This window comes from Anabrus simplex, chromosome 3, assembly GCF_040414725.1.
Source record: "Anabrus simplex isolate iqAnaSimp1 chromosome 3, ASM4041472v1, whole genome shotgun sequence".
Taxonomy (NCBI): Eukaryota; Metazoa; Arthropoda; class Insecta; order Orthoptera; family Tettigoniidae; genus Anabrus; species Anabrus simplex.
Genome location: NC_090267.1, coordinates 5,080,505 through 5,105,625, shown reverse-complemented (window position 1 = coordinate 5,105,625; position 25,121 = coordinate 5,080,505). Strand labels below are relative to the sequence as shown.

The 25,121-nt window shown below is 42.7% G+C and overlaps 1 protein-coding gene across 1 annotated transcript in view; it reads right to left on the bottom strand.

Moving 5' to 3' along the window:
- Nucleotides 1–11,178: 11,178 nt before the first annotated feature.
- LOC136866909 (oocyte zinc finger protein XlCOF6.1) overlaps nt 11,179–25,121 on the bottom strand; it is a 93,402-nt gene continuing 79,459 nt past the window's right edge. The window contains exon 4 of the mRNA XM_067144005.2: nt 11,179–11,955. Coding sequence (XP_067000106.2) covers nt 11,190–11,955 — 766 coding nt within the window. The 3' untranslated portion in view covers nt 11,179–11,189. The remainder of the gene's footprint in view (nt 11,956–25,121) is intronic.

Here is a 25,121-nt window from a genome sequence, read left to right as displayed (position 1 = left end):
AAACATGTATATTTGTGGTATTGGCAAAATACGACCACGGAACATGCAATCAAATGTAATATTTTACAATGTATATGTAATAACATATTATGGAACATAACTTGGAATTAGGGATGGAAGTCGGGGGAAGGGGTGATCGCGGGTTGTAACCATTCCAAAGGAAAATAACAAGTGGCACAGTAGACAATTGAGAATAATAAATCAGACTTAAAATGGCACACCAATTGGAAAAGGTTCGCCATCCCTGCCCTAGTATGTTCTGTTTGGCGTCTCCAAAAATAGTGAAAGTAAGTGGGAACACTAAAAAATTAATATTATTATTTGTTAGGTACGTTGGCGAGTAAAACAGTTGTGATTGTATTGTTTTCGTCATGTTTAAAACCTACTTGTCTTCCAAGAAAACCTATATTGGCCCGAGTTACGAGATATTAAACGATCACTTTGTTAATGATCTTGCCTGCCTATATTAATAGGCCTAGCAACAACCGTGAATATTACTTAACTAAAGTAAATTTGTTTCTTCTTACCGAGGTGGTGCAGCTCTTGTTTAGACAGGCCCTCAGTGGAAGGGAGTTGCATATACCATTTTTACCGTAAATCAACCTTCCTGCCATTCGCAAATCTCTGGCAATACGGTACGGGGAATAGAACTCAGGCTCCCGAGAACGGCAGCTGATTGTGCTAACCATTACGCTGGCGGACATTCTTAACTGCAAAACACAGACATATATACATGACCGATGTGTGCTTGCAATGCGCGGGTAAGACACGAAACTGTTCACCTATTTGTGCGACATCATCAGAGCTGCAGTAGGCCTACGCTACGGAGCAGACATTTCTTAACTACAAAACACAGATGTACTGTATGACTTTGAAACATGTTTTCATTGCGTGAGTCGTACGGACGTGTGATGTCATCAGAGGCTCGTAGCTGCTTCTAAGCGGAATTGTTGCTTTTTGATGAATTACGTTGGGGGGTTCTTGTATGCAAGTTTTATTTTTTTCTATTTCTTCGTCTCGAAAAGCCAACGGGGGTGTAATACGCGAAGGGGTCTAATATATGAGTAAATACGGTAGACTAACTATTACCAATATGTGGTCGTTTCCTATCATCATGGTTTTAACATATTGTTGTCTGTTAATACTATTAAATGCTTTTGTAAAGTCTGAATACTGTATAGTTTTCCTTTAGCATGTCTCAAGTCATCAGAGATGTAGTCTCTCGGAATGCCGCTACATCTAGTAAACTTTTCCTTGTAGAAAGATCTGGTCCTTACTTGTCAATAGTACTGCTAAGGGTAACAGTGGAGTATGTGTATTCGTTTGTTTCACTTTTCCTCTTTTCAGGAAGTGCTGAACTGAAGATCAGAAGAAATGATCATGAATACTGTGTCCCTAGCCCACGCAAAATGGACAATGCAATGGAAGAAAATGCCAATTTAAAAAAATGTCTTCAACAGAATATTAATAGAAAGAGGAGTAAAATAATTAATTACCAGCAGCTAATTGCAGGACTTAATGAAATACTGTGTGAATATGGCTCTGAAATTTTAGACAAGTGTTTTACAGGTGTACTGAAGGAACTTTTAGAACTTCAGATCAAGGGTTTTGGTCAGAATTATACTGAGGAGATAAGAAGATTTGCTTTGACGCTACATTTTTATTCCTTACGAGCTTATCAGTACCTCAGGAAACACGTTAAACTTCCTCATCCAAGGACTCTCCGTCGTTGGGCATCAGTTCTGGATGGTAATCCAGGCTTCACAGAGGAAAGTTTTGTGAAAATTACACAGGAGGTAGAGGGAAGTGCCGAGCCTATCCTTTCATCTTTAATGTTTGATGAAATGGCAATAAAGAAAGATCTTGTGTGGGACGGTAATCAAATTTGTGGTTATGTAAATTTAGGACAGTTTTTTTTTGGAAGTGATGACTGTCCCTTGGCCAGGGAAGCTCTTGTTTTTACGGTTACGGCTTTAAATCGTAACTGGAAGATACCCGTTGGTTATTGCCTTGTTGATGGCACATCAGCTTCTATGAAAGCTAATTTAATAGACCAGTATCTTACAAAGCTGCATGAAACAGGAGTCAGTATAGTAAGTGTAGTCTGTGATGGAACACCTACAAATAAATCTGTTATGCAGAAATTAGGTGTAACTTTTCTGGTGATAATGTACAGAGTTGGTTCCATCACCCATCTTTACAGCAGAGAAAAGTGTTGTTTTTTTGATGCTGCATACATGTTGAAGTTAATGCGGAACTTGCTGGCAGAAAGTGAAGTTCTTGTTGATGGCACTATTCAACGAGGTGACGAAAATAAGATTAAATGGGAGATTTTTTTAAGTCTAGTTCCTCTCCAGGAAAAAGAGGGTTTACATAATGCAAATAAACTGAGACGACGACATATCTACTATGAAACCCAAAAAATGAAAGTTGCCATTGCTGCTCAGACATTTAGCAGGTCCAGTGGGTTGTGCTATGTCTTTATGTAATTCATTAGGGTTTCAGGAATTTGCAGGATGTGAACCCACTTTTAAATTTGTTAAGATTATTGATTTAATATTTGATATCTTGAATTCCTGTCATTCAATGGGTAAAGGCACAAAATCTCCTATCTCCAGAAAGAACAGAGTAACTGTCTGCAATCAAATAAAGGACTGTATCAATTATCTACAACACCTGAAACTTTCAGATGGAGCACTTGTTTGCAACTCAAGTAGGAAAATGCCGATTCCTGGGCTCATTGTTGATCTTGTGGCTCTTAAGGAGTTGGCTGAGGCCTATGTTTGGAATGTTGACCCTATTATGAAATATTTTCTGACGCGTAGGTTGAGCCTAGATCATTTGGAATTATTTTTTCTTCTTCACGCTCTAGAGGTGGGAACAGGAATAATCCAAATGCTTTGCAGTTTAGGTCGGCGTATAGGAAATGTTTGATTGCATGTGTTCAGTGATCTGAAAGTGCAAATTGTGAACTTTCTGATTGTGATGTCATTTTCCCTGCCAGTGGTATCACTTCTCTTCAGAATACAATCGACAACAGATTTATGTTAAATGCACTGGAACTGGATCACGACTATTTTAGTCGTAACTATGATTCAGTTAGTATATATGTTGATAATGTAGTTGAGTACATTGCAGGGAGTGTAGTTCGTCAGGCATCTAAGAAGTTGAAATGCTTACAATGTCTGGAGGTTCTATTGGCTAATAGCAGTACATACGGAAGTAGATTAGCAGTAGAAAAGAATGTGAACGGCTCTCTTGTGAATCCATCTCAACATGTAGTAACACTAATTAAAATTGCTGAAAAAGCTTTTAGAAATAATTATGAACTACTGGGAAAACATGAAAGAAAAGCAATGTTAAAACTTCAGACTGAGGAGTTAAGTTTGTTGCCGAATTGTTTATTTTTCGAATTTGATCATTTGTTCACTGCCATGGAACCAGGTGAGGAATCTCATTATGCCTCGCTCATTAAATTAATTTTGCATCAGTATTTTACCTGTAGACTGCATCATGTTTGTAGAAGCAGATCTGAGAAGGAAGGAGGAAAGCAAGTGAGACAGATGTTTACAAAATTAATATTATTTAAAGGGCAGTAGCTTGGCCTGTACCATGTGAAATGAGATAGATTTTCTTACTCTATAATATCTTCTAGGCTTTTCCAGTCTGTAAAAATACAGGCAAAATGTATTAATTCTTCATGAAATAAACTGTTACCAGTCACATGTTCTACAGAGGGATCCAAAAAATGTAGACACTTTGATAGTTAATATCTTTGGAACAAATGACATATCATTGCGATTCTTGCACAGTAGCGTAGTCCATTGTATTCTCAACAGAATGGCGCAACAATCTTGGCTTGCGTTTTCCATCAGATGGCAGTGCAGCAATGAATGAAGTAAGATTGTCGTTTGAACAACGCGAGGCCACATTGAAGTGGTACTGGAAGTATGAAAACATGGAGGTACAGCGGTAATGGCATACTCGGCCGCCAACACGTACAGCAATTTATCGCACTCGGGATAAATTTGAAGCTGACGGTACTGTTCAGGATGTGCATAAGAAAAGGTCTGGCCGACAAGTCCAGCTTCCAGCACTGCTGTGTTGCAACACGTGCACGTGAAGGCAGGGTAAGCCGATTAACCGTGCGATGAATTCTGAAGGCTGCAAAGTGGAAAGTGTACGTCCCAAGATCCTTGTACGCAATGAACCAGGACGAAACGGATCGAAGGATGGAGTACTGAGAGTGGTTTGAAGGCGTGCCTCATGAAGATTGTCTGCTCAGACAAACTGAACGGCTCCTCACGTTCACGCGGCCTGTTCTTCTTTCAACGTACCTTAACTGGTGAGGTCTATCTTCATATGCTACGAATATCAAGTTTGCCTTCCTTCCAAGAGGTATTATTATTAGCGTATGGCAAGGACATTATATACATAATATACAATACATGCACAATAACAAAAAGATTGATTCACTTCAGGCATTATTGTTATCTGTTATACCTGAACGTCCAACTTTTCAATCCACTGTAGTGCTTCCGCTGTTGGAGTAGGACGTCTTCCAAACTACCTGGATAAGCCCGTACAATGTGGGGAATAGTCTGGCGAGGGGTTCCACAGTCACATTTTGGAGATGGTACAATGTTCCACATGAAGGGAGAATCCCTGCACCTTCCATGACTTATCCGGAACCTGTTCAGTCTGGACCAAGTTGCACGTTGGTAGTTGGGATCCATTTGCAATATTTTCCCCTCTGAAGATGTTATGCAGGTGTTTGGAAATGAAAGATATTACCTACAACAAGATGGCACTCCACCTTACTACCACAGAGATGTCAGAGCCTACTTGGAGTATTGACTACTCACCACGGCCGTCAGATCTTACACGTCTTCTACGTATGGGGATGTTGAAAAGTGAAGTTTATCGACAAAGCCAGCTACACTGAACGAGCTACGAGAAGCCATCGAGGCGTCCACATCCTGTGTGGCTATCACACTGGCAACCCTGACAGCCGTAGTTCGGTCAGCAGTTCAGCGGCATCGACGTTGTTTGGCTGGTAATGGGGGTCAATTTGAACACGGATTGTAAGGTGTTCATTAATATTGACTATCAAAGAGTGCCTACATTTTTCTGGACCCTCCACTCTGAAAAGATTTGCTCAAAGTCTTTGAAATACGTAGGGGAGTAAATCATTTAAGAAAACTTGTGCCTGGAAACAGATTTTATTATTTTATAAGAATAAATTCATGGACGAGGCCTTTCCTAAAACATGGTTATAGCATTATTTATCTTTTGAAATACTTTGAATCAATAATGGCTCCATCACTTCAGTAGAGCGCACTTTTCATGCCCTTTTTAACAAAGACTGTCATGTTTTTGCTCATTTTCATCTTTGAATCTGTAGTTTCTTAAACCATACACATTAACACAATCATTTCCTTGACTGTAATATGTGTGAAATTAGAAACTGCTCTAGGTTTCTAACAGTCAAACTTTGAGATTCAGCTGATTGAGAAACCGATTGTGTGTTTTCTTTGCAACTATCTTAGCACTTTCATGCACTTTTATTGGCAATGTTCTGCGACTAATTTGGCATGCTTTTGTTATTCCAGCAAGTTGATTTTCACACTTAAATTATTGTTGCCCTTGAGAGTTATACGTAGTACAATGGCCTCCCCCGACATTCTTTGTTCCTTTGTAGGATTTAATTGGCTTTTGAATATATACGGTGGTTGTAACAAAGTGAACCAGGTGCATCAGCATTATAGTATTGGCCATACTGATAAATAATTCCATATTCCTTACCGTTGTCAATTTAGCAGCTGCCAAAATTAGCGAATCAATGACCTGATGGGCAAATTCGAATGCGCTTTAGGAGAAGGTGTTACTAAATCTGCACATGGTTAAGACCAGTTGGACGGCGGTCGACACTGACCATGTTCACTACTGCTCTATATCCCCTCAGGTACCGATGATGAGAAAGCAGCATCAAAGACAAACACACCATGGATTCAGCTGGTGTCACTTTAGCATACTTGCTATGGTCCGCTCAGAGTTTCAGAGTCTAATTCCTCCCCTGGCGAATTTTTTCTTCGATTAGTGCTTTCAAGCAGTATCAAGTCACGTGCAGATTTAGCAACACTGCCTCGCATAGCCCATTTCACCTTCAACAGCTGATAAAAGGACGACGTGAGATACTGAACTACTTTTTTCAAAATATTTATCAGGTTGACCAACACTCAAATGCTCATGTTCCCGGTTCCTGTTGTTTTCGACCACCCTGTGGTGTATCTCATGTAGGCATTACCTGGCAGCAGTATAAAGTCTTACCAGAATGCTCGCACCCATGAGAAGCTGAATAACTGGCTATTGTACGTCTCTGTCACCACCTGAACTTTTCCTCTCTTCTCGATTGCCTTTATGTCACACCGACACAGATAGGCCTTATGGCGACGATGGGATAGGAAAGGGCTAGTAGTGGGAAGGAAGCGGCCGTGGCCTTAATTAACGTATGTCCCCAGCATTTGCCTGGTGTTAAGATGGAAAACCAGAGAAAAAGCATCTTGTGGGCTGCCGGCCCAGGATCCAGTGTGAAAATTAAAACACTTGGCATGTAACTAAACCCCACAAATTAAAAAACAGTTTTTAATGCATCCACAAGTCAATAGAGTGTTTGTCCTCTACGAAACCTGTGGCACTCTTGAATACAGCGGGACATGCCCAGTACCAAATTATTGAACATTTCTTGAGGCAAACAATCTCACCTCTTGATGGCAGCATGTTTTAGGACCGTAATCGTTAGTAGTGGATGTTGATGATTTGAAATTGCTACTCTAAGAAGGGTTCACGCATGCTTTATGCAGTTCATGCCCAGGGAAGATGCTGACCAGTCCATTCTGCTGTTCACATACCCTTCCAGCTATGTTCACAGCTGCTGCACGATGTGGACAAGCATTATCGTCTAATAGAGTAAATACATCTCCTACAGTCTATGCAAAATGACTTGCTATGTGTTGGAGAGTGTTGCGTTGTACACATCAGCCGTCACGATGAATGTGAACCAGTGGTGAAACAATGCCTGTCCAGGATAGCGCTGAACCTCCAAGATGTTGGTGACATTCTACCGAGAACGATTCATTGTAACGTTCCTCTCTTGCCCCCCCCACACACGCGCGGAAGTATCATCGGCGTGTAAACCAATTCTAACTTCATCAGTGAACCATGTTCTGGATCATTGATCTCGTGTCCAAGTCTGATGTACTCTAGCCCATTGAATGCAACCCACCAAGTGGAGGAGTCCTGAGGGGGTTACCTTGATTAGTTCCCCACCATGGACTCTCTTACGCACAGTTTGGGTACTTACAATAACCTTTCTGTTATCTCAAAGCTCTTACCTCAGAGTAGCAGCTGTGTGTATAGGGTGTTTCCATGCTTAAATTCATATATATTGCCTTTGAGGTGGTGGTGTTTTGCGTGAATGGCCTACACAATGCCCATCTGTTACTGAATGGGGGTCTTGGAACTTTTCCCACAACTTGGAACCAACACTTTGATTCATGTCAACAATGTTATCGTCAACTTATCTAGTGTGATACGATCTGCCGTAGACAGTGTAGGACGAGGTATTTCAGTTCATAGAAGCGAGTCACACTGACACGTACGCCACATCAGTTCTGGTGTACTGGATTTGTTTACCAATTCCGAGTCAAGTACCTCTGCTGTAAAGAAGGCAGGGCTGCCATTATAGATTTAAACAACGTACGTAATAATAATTATGTTGTGTGGCTTCCGAAGTGGCCTGATGCAAGTCTTTTAACTTGATGCCTGTTAGACGATTCGCGTGTCTGCGAGAATGGGGCCTTACCTATGATGAGTTCTAATGCTGAAGGCGGCACACATATGCCTATCCCCCAAATCATGGAAATTAACTGTTGAAGGTTAACACCCCGACCCATCTGGGAACCAAACTCGGACCCTTTAGACCATGCTTACTATTTAGTCGTGGAGCTGGACAATGTACTTAATAAATATTTAAATCAACTGCCAGTCACAATTTTTACTGACTCTTCTTCACAATTCATTTCAGAGTCTAACCATAAATACAGCATAAATGTTACATTGGTAGGTAAACTGCAAATATCCTTAACATTTTTGATGAGTATATTATGATTTTTCTTTATGTAATAAACAATTTTGTATCGTTATTGTATTTCTAAAAATATATTAGAGACTTTAGTGATTTCCAAATGAAGAAAATTGTGTACTGTTCATTTTCCTGCACCTTGTGCCCTTGATTCATCACCACGCCCATTTGTTTTAGGCCCTTCAAATACTGATGAGCCTCTGCATGTGAGTAGGTTGTCAACTGTTTTACAGTATCAGAATCAGGATTAAAGTTGATAACCTTCGTTCAGTAGATTCTAGTCATTTTTACCACTGTTGTAATTCACATTTTACTTTGAAATAAGTTCACGGTCCAACTAACACCTGTCTTGGAATTTTTTGCAATATGAATATCTGTATATGAAGCAAGCAATTATCTTCCTCTTTCTGAAAAGTACTTTTTGCTTGGACATTAAATCTCTGTGACATTCTCTATGTAAAACTAGCAGTATCTTGCTGAAGTACTAGATAGGTGTACCAAGTAAAACTGTGTCTCTTTATTAATAATATTTATACATGCATGCAGGCAGATGTGTCACAAGCTGACTGACTTTCTTTCTCCTTAATACATTACATTAAGAAGCATATTGATCAACACAGAAAATGTAAATTTCACAAGACTCTAAAGCCCATGATTTTAAGATCATCAGGCTACAGTTTCATTGAAAATATTGCATGTTACTGGCTCAAGATTTTAATGGCAGCTGCAAAGGTGACTGAAAAACTTGTTTCAAAACTGAGCCAACAGGCATGGTTCAAAATGAGCAGCATGTCCCTACAATAAACACAGCTGTAAAATATGAAATTATGAATATTGTTACAATAATGGCCTTCAGTCTAATGACTTCTGCTTAAGTGGTTTGGTATTTTCAATTAACTAGGGTAAGTAGCATGAAGGAAACAGTCATAATGTATTAGCAGATTATTATAAAGGCACCATGTTTTCACTGGGGATGAGATTGGAAACCATTCTAATCCATTACATGATGTTATGTGGTCTCTGGAGGAGCCAGAAGCAGGCAGGACTTTCTAGCTTATGCTCATGGGCGACTTGTGAATCTGCGTATGACGAAGGTAGGGAGAGGATGAAACCCGGTGTTAGCACATATCCTATTCCTACCAAGGGTTCTGTGCAAGCCTGACATCCCCATCCAACAGATGAGTCACCATCAGCAGAATCATATGCCCTCACTCCACAGAGAAACTGCTCTAAATGCAAATTAATAATGATTGATTGAAATTAAGGAATTTTTGTTCATGGCTCAAAATGGTTTTACACTGATTTAACATGGTATATGTCATGGTAACTCGGACGTATTTACAGTATGTACTATAGGCCAATATCTGAGATACGCTGAGAATCTAACACCAGATCAGGTTTGATATTTGTCCGATAGGCATTTGTGTTGTCCCATCAGTTCAATATCATCACTTATAAGGTTGGTGGTATATAGACAGCATGTGTAGGACTCGGGTAAGCACGGCTAGAGCACCCATTTCCGCTACTGACCATATTAAAATTGTGACACGGATGTGAAAGTGTGTGTCGCTAGTATTGCAGTCAGTGAGAGTGATTTCTCCAAAATTTAAAAAAGTTTCAGGGAGAAATAAACTGTTGCTGGTCGACACAGTGAAACAACTCGCTGGTAGAATCGGTATTTGTTGCTTTCGGCATGTCAAATGCCACCTTGCTCCATCAGGATCTACTGGAGTGAAGGTGGCAGCTTGCCTATCATTTGTCCAATGTTTTCAAAGAACTTGGAATTTTTTTTAACATTTCCCTTTTGCCCGAGTCCTAATGTGCCTCACATTTCACAACTTTGAATGTATGAGCGACAGAAGGTTCCCTTTGTAATAAATCACCTAAATCATGATCAGGCAATTTATAATGTTTTAAAAGATAGGCCTATGTCCGTTTATGAGACTTAAATATAAAACCATTTTTCTGGAGAACTTCAAAATAAACATGAAACGGCAGTTTTACTTGCGAAGAAGAAAGTATAATCCATATTTTGTAAAATAAAAATTAAAAATACATTTACGATTCGGCCACTTTCTAAATCGTTGGACTGGCCTAATGTACATTTAATACCGGTAATAGGTTTCTTGCGGGAGCGCGATGCTGTGAGCTTGTATCCGGGAGATAGTAGGTTCGAATCCCACTGTCGGCAGCCCTGCAGATGGTTTTCCATGTTCACACCAGGCAAATGCTGGGGCTGTACATTAATTAAGGCCACGGCCGCTTCCTTCCCACTCCTAGGCCTTTCCTATCCCAACGTTGCCATAAGACCTATCTGTTTCGGTGCGACCTAAAACCATTAGCAAAAGATAAGTTTATTGTAGCTAATGCACATTTAGAGTGTATGTATTTCGTACCTTCAGTGATTTCTGTTCTATTATTTTCATTCTCCATGTGGTGTAATGCTTATTGCCAGTTAATCTGATTCCTTTTCTAATTATGGAACCGTACTCGAAATTCGTTAATTTATCTTGTTAGTTTAATACGTATTTATGCATGCACTTGCAGAATACATTATGCTCTTTTGAGTACTTCCGCAATGAAGAAAATATGACGATTATTTTTCGTGGACTTTGCGTTCTCAATCACCAATGAGTTGTAACTCGATGGCCACGCCCACTTCTTTAGATCGCTAATAGTATGGCGGACGCGCCGTTCAAGAAGATTCAAATATGGCGGTCGAATAGCCACCCTACAGTTTTCTTCCTAACTCGTTGGTTACAATAAAAATGAATGTGTCATTCATTTTTTATTATAAGCGCTTTCCAGGGTGAGTGAGGAGATGTCTCGTAAGGGAATCCTTCCGCGGAAACGTTTTACCACATACCTTACAAGAGTGCGGACGAACTCCGGTATGGGCGAGAAGATGGCGAATAAGCGGTTTCTTACCTCGAAAACTTCTACCACATTCATGACATTTGTAATCACCACTACCAGAATGAATGAGCATATGAGCTTCAAGAAGCGATTTCTGGGAGAATGCATAGCCACAGTAATCACACATAAACTAACGCTCACCAGAATGAACAAGAAGGTGAGCTTTAAGACGAGTTATCAAGGAAAATGTATGAGCACATTTATAACAGGCGTAAGGACGATCTCCAGTATGAGTTCTCCTGTGGTTGTCAAGCGCTCTCTTGTCACTGAAACCCTTCCCACAGTCCTTACAGAAAAATGGACGCTCTCCAGTATGACGACGCATATGTCGACTAAGCATGCTCTTATCACGGAAACGCTTACCACAAACCCTACACAATTCTGGACGCTCTCCAGTATGAGTGTGCACATGTCGTTGAAGTTGAGATGTCCGGGAGAACGTTCTGCCACATTGACCACAAGCGTTCGGACGATCACCAAAACCACGGAGAGCGTGCATACTAAGCGTTATATCACGAAACCTTTTAGCACTATCGTTATTCCAATGTTGATTCTCTCCGATACAAGCGTGCACATGTTTCATAAGCCGCCTCTTGTCACTGAAGCACTTACCACAATCATTACAATATAGTTGACACACTTCAGTATGAGAGGGCAGGTGTCTTAGAAGATCAGATTTATTAGGGAATGTTTCACCGCATTCATTACAACAAAGTGCCCGTTGCTTAATGGGATGTACTGACCTTGATCCTGAATGAGACGACAGACGTAGATTACGAACATTATGCGGAAGCAATTTGCACACCACCTCTCTTCTATTTTTCTTCTTTAACTCCTTCCAGGTACGATCACAGGTATCCACTGGACCGCTGGTCAATAATGCAGCATTCACAAAACTAGAATACAGAAAAAAATTATTACTTTCTTAATGTAAGAGGACAAAAATCAAGTATAGGGTCCAGAAGCTAACTCTATATAGGTACCAAAATGTTTCTCTTCATTTTAAACTAACATTCTCACAAACAGATAATCTAAACAGCCTTGCCCCATGATGGGATATACAGACGGACATATAAACTAGACTGTCCTGTTAATAGTCGGTTGGAAGCAATATTTTCCCACAGTGAGTAAGAAAGTTTGCTGAAGACAAAACTCAATGGAAAAACGGACACTGCATACAGTAATGATTTGGCAGAGTAGTAGGTAAATAAATATTCGACTAGTGGCATTTTTCTAAGGTTTATTATTTAGTTCTTTACTCTACACATTAAGACACAGGCTTACCGAGAACACACCGTCACACACAGAAAAGGACACACATCGCTAGCATTCTCTCTTATTCTCTCTGTAAACTATACACTATATTCAAATAGCGGCTGTACACTTCACAGCTCGCGTCAATACCAAGACAGCCTTACATGACGACGCAAGGTGGTCTTCGTTCTTCAAGGTCCCTCGTCGCACAGGTGCACTGATTCGCTTTCGTTCTCAATCTACGCTGCAGCAGGCAAATCCGACTGTCAGTTATTTTCACTCTTCAGAGCACTGTCCTCAGCTGAATTTCTTCGTCGCGATCACTGGTAATCACCCACTGACTGACTTCAAAGCTGAACTGGCTTGCAATTGTCTGCTATTTTATATTAGGAGACTAAACATTCCAGAATTATCTGGTAGCTAGATACATATAGAAAACGCACGATGAAGAAGGCTCCACGTTCGGCACTCTCGTAATTTCCCTGCTGATCTCGCACTGCCGCTACTAAGGGAATGGGAAGGTGAATGGCCTTGCACTAGAGTGGTTCATGAATGGTGCAGTTGTAGAGGAAGTGAACGGGCCATAACAGATGACGTCAACACCATTACAGTCCTCTGACAGACGTAGCTGGCATATGCCAGCACACCCTCATTAAGGAGCACACACGAACACCACAACCAAGGCAAAATTCAGAAGAGAGTATCGAAATGTTTGTTAATAATAATAATAATAATAATAATAATAATAATAATGTTATTTGCTTTACGTCTCACTAACTTTTCTTACGGTCTTCGGAGACGCCGAGGTGCCGGAATTTAGTCCCGCAGGAGTTCTTTTACGTGCCAGCAAATCTACGAAAACGAGGCTGACGTATTTGAGCAGCTTCAAATACCACCGGACCGAGCCAGGATCGAACCTGCCAAGTTGGGGTCAGAAGGCCAGCGCCTCAACCGTCTGCGCCACTCAGCCCGGCCCGAAAGGTTTGAAGATCAAAACTGTGGTACGACGAGATGGGCTCTCGCTCATTTTGTTAATAAATAATGGAAAATAAAAAAAAGATTAGAAAGACCAAGTCAGGCGCCTGACCTATGCAGATGACATCATATTACTAACGAAAAACTGTGAAGAAGCTGCAACTGCTGTTCAGGCCTTACGTAAGACACCGATAACAATACGACTGTAGAGATCGCATGACTAAACCAAGTACTTCGAGTACTTGCACACTGGGAAAAACACTTCAACCATTCATACGAGTGGGAGAGTCGACCTTTTCCAGTATCTCGGTGAATGGGTTCTGCTGTTCACTACACGCCTCTCAACTGCACCACACCCCGCCCCTACCGAGAACAAACCCCAGCATATACACACACATCGGAAGATTATGAGGTATAGATCGCGACTAGGAAAGGCCAGATAAAACAGCCTTGAACTGGAAATGACCCTCATAACCAATGCAAATAAATATGGGACTAATACACTGACTGACAGTGACAATGCAACACCAAGGAGGAGTGGTTCGAAAGGGATGAAAGTTGGGGAAAAAACAGAGACGGCACGGATGAATAATTGATGTTTATTTCAAACCGATATGCAGGTTACACAATGCGCACGGCATCGACTCAGTAGGATGTAGGACCACAGCGAGCGACGATGCACGCAGAAACACGTCGAGGTACAGAGTCAATAAGAGTGCGGATGGTGTCCTGAGGGATGGTTCTCCATTCTCTGTCAACCATTTGCCACAGTTGGTCGTCCGTACGAGGCTGGGGCAGAGTTTGCAAACGGCGTCCAATGAGATCCCACACGTGTTCGATTGGTGAGAGATCCGGAGAGTACGCTGGCCACGGAAGCATCTGTACACCTCGTAGAGCCTGTTGGGAGATGCGAGCAGTGTGTGGGCGGGCATTATCCTGCTGAAACAGAGCATTGGGCAGCCCCTGAAGGTACGGGAGTGCCACCGGCCGCAGCACATGCTGCACGTAGCGGTGGGCATTTAACGTGCCTTGAATACGCACTAGAGGTGACGTGGAATCATACGCAATAGCGCCCCAAACCATGATGCCGCGTTGTCTAGCGGTAGGGCGCTCCTCAGTTACTGCCGGATTTGACCTTTCTCCACGCCGACGCCACACTCGTCTGCGGTGACTATCACTGACAGAACAGAAGCGTGACTCATCGGAGAACACGACGTTCCGCCATTCCCTCATCCAAGTCGCTCTAGCCCGGCACCATGCCAGGCGTGCACGTCTATGCTGTGGAGTCAATGGTAGTCTTCTGAGCGGACGCCGGGAGTGCAGGCCTCCTTCAACCAATCGACGGGAAATTGTTCTGGTCGATATTGGAACAGCCAGGGTGTCTTGCACATGCTGAAGAATGGCGGTTGACGTGGCGTGCGGGGCTGCCACCGCTTGGCGGCGGATGCGCCGATCCTCGCGTGCTGACGTCACTCGGGCTGCGCCTGGACCCCTCGCACGTGCCACATGTCCCTGCGCCAACCATCTTCGCCACAGGCGCTGCACCGTGGACACATCCCTATGGGTATCGGCTGCGATTTGACGAAGCGACCAACCTGCCCTTCTCAGCCCGATCACCATACCCCTCGTAAAGTCGTCTGTCTGCTGGAAATGCCTCCGTTGACGGCGGCCTGGCATTCTTAGCTATACACGTGTCCTGTGGCACACGACAACACGTTCTACAATGACTGTCGGCTGAGAAATCACGGTACGAAGTGGGCCATTCGCCAACGCCGTGTCCCATTTATCGTTCGCTACGTGCGCAGCACAGCGGCGCATTTCACATCATGAGCATACCTCAGTGACGTCAGTCTACCCTGCAGTTGGCATAAAGTTCTGACCACTCCTTCTTGGTGTTGCATTTGCTCTGTCAGTCAGTGTACTACTAGCAATGGAATTCAAATTAAGATTAATAAGGGTTTATTGGTACAATTAAATTGAAAACAGAAACAAGAAATGGAGCAACACTTCAAAAGGATACGTACATGAGCAGTGTCTGTTGAGTTGAGAACTCCAAGATAAAATTACACTTACGACGAGCTCAACGCTTTAAAAGTAATCTCATTTCATTTTCACCGAATACAAATATAATCCACACGGGTGAATTAGATCGTTCCTTCCGCGAGATTACAATCATCCTTCACATAAGCGTCTTTAAACTCCACCATCTCCACAACAATTACCCTAAAATGAGATGCTCAAACACATCAAGGAGAAGAAAAAATCCAGAGCAGATAGTACGAAGGAATGTAGGTATCGTCATGGCACAGAGGGGGAACATCTCTGGACCAAAGAAATAAATATCAAACCCAACGAGAAACATGGGCTTGTGCATAGCCCAAATATACGGGAAGAAACATGACGGCCTCGCGGGCAAGTCGCGACCGAGATAACTCAAAGCTAAAAGAAATAACACCGCACCCCAAACAAACACAAGGTGCAGAAACAAGATCAATAATGAAAATTGAGCTGAGCGATATGTGATCCTTTCACTCCCCTCATTAGTCAACACACCCAAACATACTGACATTGCCGGTATCGGCAACAGTATGAGCTCAACTCCAGTTAAGGGTCGAACCCCAATTCAAATACAGTGACTGTCACGGTCATCGTCAAAGGTCTCATACATGTCGGAAATAGCGTGCACGGCGCAAACAATTTAGTAGTGGGATTAGAGAGGATCCCGTAGTCATACACAAACTCATCAGGTTACGCACCTCGTACGACAAGAACAGAACTTCACGTCGACACGGGGGCGTACGTTCATCTGACGGCGTAAAATTATAGAATGTAGTGCACATAATTAAAATCAATCAGAGACCCAGCTAACATCATAACTCCATCACAATAAAAACAAGCACACAGCCCATTCACGCAGCCGAGCAGAAGGATGCGTATCAATCAGCTATGAATGATAGCGAAGAATGTCATAACAGCAGCGTAGAACCAATATTAAAACAATAATTACCATACCTGAAATATTAGCCGTCAAAATTAAAGGAAGGATGGTAGTATAGATAGAGTTTGAACCGATTAAAAACCCATCTGTAGCTTAAAAACGCCACACCGATCAGCGTGGGATCCATTTTATATTCTTGTCTCCATAAACAAAGCAAGGATTCGATCCAAAGAGATATGACAACTATCTTGTCGGAAAGAATGATCTCCCGTGTTCACAACCGAGAGAGCTGCCCTCACTAGTGCAATCTAGGAAATAGTTATGTCAATCAATGAGAAGCCCGAAAAAGGCCGCTAACAATAACAGAAAGGCGATCTTTATGAAACTGCCATTCCAACATGGCTCACAACTCCTCGTGTGCTTTCAAGAGAACACGTGATGGTGTCCATATTTCCAGCAGGAACCCTAGCAGGACGCAAACTCACTACGTGCTTAGGGTAAAGGAACCTATCGCTTAGCGCTGAGACCATGGATTTAAGTTGAAATTAGCTGGTGTTCCTTCCTCTAATAGTACATACCGCATTTTGCCTGGTGTGAAATACTGCAGTGTTAGTTGTCCTCAGAGTGGTACGTACGAGTCTTAGGGATAATTTCGGAAATAGTAAAAGGTACGTATATTATTATTATTATACATACATACAGTATCATTATAGACTGTTATGCCTTTCAGCGTTCAGTCAGCAAGCCTCTGAGAATTTACTAAACGTCGCCACAATCCTCGATTTGCAACTAGTGTTGTGGCCTCATTTAGTTCAATACCTCTTATCTTTAAATCGTTAGAAACCGAGTCTAACCATCGTCATCCTGGTCTCCCTCTACTTCTCTTACCCTCCATAACAGAGTCCATTATACTCCTAGGTAACCTTTCCTCCTCCATTCGCCTCACATGACCCCACCACCAAAGCCGGTTTATGCGTACAGCTTCATCCATTGAGTTCATTCCTAAATTAGCCTTTATCTCCTCATTTCGAGTACCCTCCTGCCATTGTTCAGACCTGTTTGTACCAGCAATCATTCTTGCTACTTTCATGTCTGTTACTTCTAACTTATGAATAAGATATCCCGAGTCCACCCAGCTTTCGCTCCCGTAAAGCAAAGTTGGTCTGAAAACAGACCGATGTAAAGATAGTTTCGTCTGGGAGCTGACTTCCTTCTTACAGAATACTGCTGATCGCAACTGCAAGCTCACTGCATTACCTTTACTACACCTTGATTCAATCTTACTTACTATATTACCATCCTGGGAGAACACACAACATAAATACTTGAAATTATCGACCTGTTCTAGCTTTGTATCACCAATCTGACATTCAATTCTGTTGAATTTCTTACTTACTGACATCAATTTAGACTTCGAGAGGCTAATTTTCATACCATACTCATTGCACCTATTTTCAAGTTCCAAGATATTAGACTGCAGGCTTTCGGCACAGTCTGCCATTAAGACCAAGTCGTCAGCATAAGCCAAACTGCTTACTACATTTCCACATAACTGAATCCCTCCCAGCCATTTTATACCTTTCAGCAGATGATCCATGTAAACTATGAACAGCAAAGGTGAAAGATTACAGCCTTGTCTAACTCCTGTAAGTACCCTGAACCAAGAACTCATTCTACCATCAATTCTCACTGAAGCCCAATTGTCAACATAAATACCTTTGATTGATTTTAATAATCTACCTTTAATTCCATAGTCCCCCAGTATAGTTAACATATACTTTTCCCTCGGTACCCTGTCATATGCTTTCTCTAGATCTACGAAACATAAACACAACTGACTATTCCTCTCGTAGCATTTTTCAATTACCTGGCGCATACTTAAAATCTGATCCTGACAGCCTCTCTGTGGTCTGAAATCACACTGGTTTTCATCCAACTTCCTCTCAACGACTGATCGCACCCTCCCTTCCAAGATGCCAGTGAGTACTTTGCCTGGTATACTAATCAATGAGATACCTCGATAGTTGTTGCAATCCTTCCTGTTCCCTTGCTTATAGATAGGTGCAATTACTGCTTTTGTCCAATCTGAAGGTACCTTACCAACACTCCACGCTAATTTTACTAGTCTATGAAGCCATTTCTTACCTGCCTTCCCACTATACTTCACCATTTCAGGTCTAATTTCATCTATTCCTGCTGCCTTATGACAATGGAGTTTATTTACTATCCTTTCCACTTCCTCAAGCATAATTTCACCAACATCATTTTCCTCCTCCCCATGAGCTTGGATGTTTGCAACAACACCATGATGATTTCCTTTTACATTGAGAAGATGTTCAAAATATTCCCTCCACCTCTCCAGTGATTCCCTGGGGTCTATTATGAGTTCACCTGAATTACTCAAAACACTGTTCATTTCCTTTTTCCCACCCTTCCTAAGATTTTTTATTACTGTCCAGAAAGGTTTCCCTGCTGCTTGACCTAGCCTTTCCAGGTTATTACCAAAATCATCCCACGACCCCTTTTTGGATTCAACAACTATTTGTTTCGCTCTGTTTGTTTCATCTACATACAGATCCCTGTCTGCCTCGGCCCTTGTTTGGAGCCATTTCTGATAAGCCTTCTTTTTACGTTTACAGGCTGCTCTCACTTCATCATTCCACCACGATGTTCGCCTTTTCCCATCTTTACACACAGTTGTTCCTAGGCATTCCCTTGCTGTTTCTACTACAGCATCCCTGTATGCCACCCATTCACTTTCTATATCCAGAACCTGCTAATTGTCTACTGTTCGAAACTTCTCACTAATCATATCCATGTACTTCTGTCTAATTTCCTTGTCCTGGAGATTTTCTACCCTTATTCGTTTGCAGACAGATTTCACTTTCTGTACCCTAGGCCTAGAGATACTTAGTTCACTACAGATCAGATAGTGGTCTGTATCATCGAAAAATTCCCGAGAAACTCTTACATTCCTAACAGATTTCCTGAATTCAAAGTCTGTTAAGATATAGTCTATTATGGATCTGGTACCCCTAGCCTCCCATGTGTAGCGGTGAATAGCCTTATGCTTGCAGAATGTATTCGTAACAGCTAAACCCATACTAGCACAGAAGTCCAGCAAACGTTTCCCGTTCCCATTAGCTTCCATATCTTCCCCACATTTACCAATCACCCTTTCGTATCCTTCAGTTCTATTCCCAACTATCGCATTGAAATCGCCCATTAGCACTATTCTATCCTTGCTGTTGACCCTGACCACGATGTCACTCAATGCTTCATAAAACTTGTCAACTTCATTCTCATCTGCACCCTCACATGGTGAATACACGGACACAATTCTTGGCTTAATTCCTCCCACTGACAAATCTACCCACATCATTCGCTCATTTACGTGCCTAACAGAAACTATGTTGCGTGGAATGGTATTCCTGATAAAGAGCCCTACCCCAGACCCGCCCTTCCCTTCCTAACACCCGCCAAGTACACCTTATAATCTCCTATCTCTTCCTCAGTATCTCCCCTTACCCGAATATCACTTACTCCTAGCACATCCAGATGCATCCTCTTTGCTGACTCAGCCAATTCTACCTTCTTTCTTCCATAAGCCCCATTAATATTGATAGCTCCGCATCGAATTCCATTTCGTTCGCCAAGTTGTTTCCAAGGAGTCCCTCGCCTGTCAAATGGGAGTGGGACTCCGTTACTCCCATAGGTCCGAGGCTTGCTTAAAGTGTTCTGAGCTCGGTAAATTCATGAAGCAGGATGCCGCCCTACTTGCACATAGTCCAAGTGAGGATCTCTCCCCTTACGGGTTATGGACCACCGGTGAATTGTATAGTCCTAGCCGCCTGAGCACAAGGAGGGCCACGACTCAGAATATGTCCGAGATTCCCACTCCCATTCCATAGCAACTGGTATCCCGACTCTCAGGATCACTTACTAGGCCACTCAGCCATTGCCCATGGTTCACGAACTAGGACGTGACAACTGTAACCCACAAACATGAACCATATTATTATTATTATTATTATTATTATTATTATTATTATTATTATTATTATTATTATTATTATTATTATTTCGTATGACAAAACAGGGATACATTATAAATACATATAAATACATATATATACACTGACTGACAGAGCAAATGCAACACCAAGAAGGAGTGGTCAGAACTTTATGCCAATTGCAGGGTAGACTGACGTCACTGAGGTATGCTCATGATGTGAAATGCGCCGCTGTGCTGCGCACGTAGCGAACGATAAATGGGACACGGCGTTGGCGAATGGCCCACTTCGTACCGTGATTTCTCAGCCGACAGTCATTGTAGAACGTGTTGTCGTGTGCCACAGGACACGTGTATAGCTAAGAATGTCAGGCCGCCGTCAACGGGGGCATTTCCAGCAGACAGACGACTTTACGGGGGGTATGGTGATCGGGCTGAGAAGGGCAGGTTGGTCGCTTCGTCAAATCGCAGCCGATACCCATAGGGATGTGTCCACGGTGCAGCGCCTGTGGCGAAGATGGTTGGCGCAGGGACATGTGGCACGTGCGAGGGGTCCAGGCGCAGCCCGAGTGACGTCAGCACGCGAGGATCGGCGCATCCGCCGCCAAGCGGTGGCAGCCCCGCACGCCACGTCAACCGCCATTCTTCAGCATGTGCAAGACACCCTGGCTGTTCCAATATCGACCAGAACAATTTCCCGTCGATTGGCTGAAGGAGGCCTGCACTCCCGGCGTCCGCTCAGAAGACTACCATTGACTCCACAGCATAGACGTGCACGCCTGGCATGGTGCCGGGCTAGAGCGACTTGGATGAGGGAATGGCGGAACGTCGTGTTCTCCGATGAGTCACGCTTCTGTTCTGTCAGTGATAGTCACCGCAGACGAGTGTGGCGTCGGCGTGGAGAAAGGTCAAATCCGGCAGTAACTGAGGAGCGCCCTACCGCTAGACAACGCGGCATCATGGTTTGGGGCGCTATTGCGTATGATTCCACGTCACCTCTAGTGCGTATTCAAGGCACGTTAAATGCCCACCGCTACGTGCAGCATGTGCTGCGGCCGGTGGCACTCCCGTACCTTCAGGGGCTGCCCAATGCTCTGTTTCAGCAGGATAATGCCCGCCCACACACTGCTCGCATCTCCCAACAGGCTCTACGAGGTGTACAGATGCTTCCGTGGCCAGTGTACTCTCCGGATCTCTCACCAATCGAACACGTGTGGGATCTCATTGGACGCCGTTTGCAAACTCTGCCCCAGCCTCGTACGGACGACCAACTGTGGCAAATGGTTGACAGAGAATGGAGAACCATCCCTCAGGACACCATCCGCACTCTTATTGACTCTGTACCTCGACGTGTTTCTGCGTGCATCGCCGGTCGCGGTGGTCCTACATCCCACTGAGTCGATGCCGTGCGCATTGTGTAACCTGCATATCGGTTTGAAATAAACATCAATTATTCGTCCGTGCAGCCTCTGTTTTTTCTCCAACTTTCATCCCTGTCGAACCACTCCTTCTTGGTGTTGCATTTGCTCTGTCAGTCAGTGTATATATATTGTGACCGTTCACAATATCACATATAGTATGTCATGATACCAAGGAGATGAAATATGCTGTTTAAGGTCATTCTGCGGTAAAAACTGCCCAAGTTAGGATTTATCCACCCGCTCCGGGATGCGATTGGCAGTATGCCGCCTCGCGCGACCCAACTCTAGTTGTCGGTAATTAGCTGCGAGGCGGTGCAGGAGCGCTTGTACTTTAAGTTTTCTCACTCCAACTGCGTGACAGAGAATCTTGGTCACTAGTAGAGCTCCTGAAGTACTTCCAACGTGAGAGCTAACATTATACCGTATTTCCCTCAGTCATTCACCACTGCCAACTCATCGAATTCAATTGTTTTTCCCCGGATAATTATTATAAATAGCGAAATACTCAACGGAGAGTCACGTGCAAACATTCATTTGGATCAGGGAATTTTACACATAATTATGAGACCGAGAAGTGCTCCACATAATTGAAAGAACGGTAACTACGCCGTAACAAGGGCGCGTCTAAATGGTTACCAGATGTTGGGTCCCAACCGTGGCAACGAGCTCGAGAATTCGTCATCATTCACCGACAGAGCAAAAGGACGCTTTTAAGATTGCTTGAGAATGCACGAAGCTATTTTAATAATATTCACTCAGTGAAAATGGGAATACAGGAGCTACAATTTCATATCCTGTTCGTCACTCTACGTTGCGTATTACCGGAGCACATTTTGAGAAGGGGTTGTGTTATTCCCCCAATGCCAGCACCAGGGCATCTCGCCTATATAGTAAGGAGCTGAGGAAAGGTCACCACCAGTTCATTTTCAGTTTAACGTCAGTTCGTTACCAGTTCGTCGTGATTTGTGTGCGAGTCTTTTATGAAGAAATCATTCTGTAATGTGAGCAGTGTAATGCAGTGATTTATCAAAGTCTGAGAATATATGTGGAAATAACCACAATCTGAGTAAGTTGTATGCGCGTACAGTGTGCCGCTAACAAATATAGTAGGAACGGTACGAAACCGTGATGATCCCTGTCCGTGTGTCGAAGAGGCCGCGCATCGAGCCCTATATATGCCTAAACAAAGACGGCTCAATTAACATAATTAGGCACGTATTTCACTAAGTGTGTGGAGCGAGTGTGCTCGATATGAATGTGAAATATAAGGAAAGTAAATGAACGGCTCATTGACGGCATGATTAAGGGCAGTGCCACGTTAGATCGATCCCAAAAGCAGTAGAGAACTCGACTTACTTATGACTAAGTGCAATAGAGTATGCCTGAATTATTGTTGTGTAATACGAGAGTGCTAACGCATTAGTGGCCTAACCAGTGACGTTATTAAGTGAACCAGTGGAGCTTCAGGACATAGAGTAGCTGCCAATAAAAAGGATAGGTAGATGAGAAGGGAATAATGTCGGGCTTCAGGGACACAACCGTCATTGGGTTGGATGCTTGTGCCATTGAGCAGACCCAACCATATATTTAATCAGTGATGTGTAATATAAATTAACCTGTTCACATGAGATAACTTCCCCTCATTTACATAAGGAGTATACAAGAACGTCGGAGAGAACGAGACATCTAGCTGCCTGCTGGAATTTCGCCTGGTGTAGCAGAGATCGTCTGGAACTTCGCACGAGATCAAGCCGTCATGTTCGTGATTCAGCAGTTGGTGATCAAAGGACTTCACATCGCTCGTGGCATCATGAGGGCAGAGTAAATACATGCGTGTGCCCTCCTGTAAGCTGTGTTCGTGGTGTCCTGAAGGATGAGTACATTTCCAACTATTTGTAGCCTTGAAAGTCGTCTCCTATTGTAAATATAGAGTAAATTTGCATGTAGATGTAACGTAGACCGCCAATATGCTAGTTCAAAGGAATAATAATAATTTCATTTTATTTTGGGTTTTTACGGAATCTTCATCATGGTTTGGAACAACCATATTTTACTTCCGTTTTTATAAGATTCTTTTTATAATGCACGATGTAATTCTAAGGACCTCAGATTAATTAAGTGTGCAGCGCTGTCGAGTAAAGAGGGCTTAAATATTCTGTAAAAATGACTTCAGTTTTCATCTTCTCTATAGCAAATATGAGTCATCAAAGATCTCTCAGTAATTGACCTTTTTTTTTGCACTTCACACCTGGTAGGGAGTCCTCCTAACTAGTAATTAAGGCTGCTGAAACAACGGATGGAGACATGACATTGGGGTATATATCGTTAAATTATTTAGCTCGTGAGTGTGTGAGGTAATTGGAACCCGTGTGGCAGGGGTTCATCATTAAATAGCATTGTATTCGAGGTACCGAGAGGAGGAACCGGGTGGCTAGGCAGGCTGTATCCCTAATGTATATTGTGAAATAAAAATGTAAAAAGTCCCCCTGGAATGTTATCACTATGCGCGAAGTGGATACCGTGCTACGAAGATAACGATTACGGCCGGATTTAGAGCCAATATTTAATGTGCTGCCATTGTGGCCAGGAAAGAAAGAAGTGAGATCATTTGCCGTGAAGCAAGAGTATGAGAGGACCCAGTGGCTCGCTATTTGGAAGTGGGTCGTGGGCGACTTACAGCTGGGTGATTTACGAGCCCGTCAAAAGGGACGAAGTAAAGTGTTTGCTCCATTGAAAGGGGACAGAATACAAGTAGCTGGTTCATTCCTCTCGGCACAGCGATTACGTGCGTCAATTTAAATATTACCAACGTCGCATAGATTCCAATGAGCATTAAAGGAAGGATCCCTCCAATTTCTTTCCTTAATTATTTACAGCGTGTAGGGAATTCCAGGTTAAATATACCCTGTCTCAGAAGATCCTGAGTTCATTCCAGGAGACTGTGAAAGCTTATACTCACTGTCACCAGCAGCAGATGACTTGTGCCATCTGTGACTCATCGTGTGTGTTTGAAGTGTATTTGTTCTTGCCCATCTCTTACAGGAAGTGCTATGATACTCTGTTTATGATGTTTGGGTCGCTTTATGATTGTCCACAGGTAGCAACGTTGTGTAAATAATGTCGTGTTATGTGTATTGATGAAAGTCCTAATGAAACGAGCGTGTGTATTATAAAGTATATTCAGCAATGATTAATTTAGGGAAGTGTTGTGATACGACTTTCAAAGATTTGGGAATGTATACGTAAATAACACGCGTCTACTTCAGTTCATCCGATAATAGGATATCGTAACTTGATATAATTTGAATATATTGATTCTCGACAGATAAACAGAACTATAGCAGGGTATGCCCATACTAATTAAATGTGTGTACAAAGTGATAAGTGTAGAGTGCAAATAATTCGAGAGGAAACGCCTCTCTCTAAGTCTGAAATAGTGTAAATAGTTCGAGAGGGAACGCC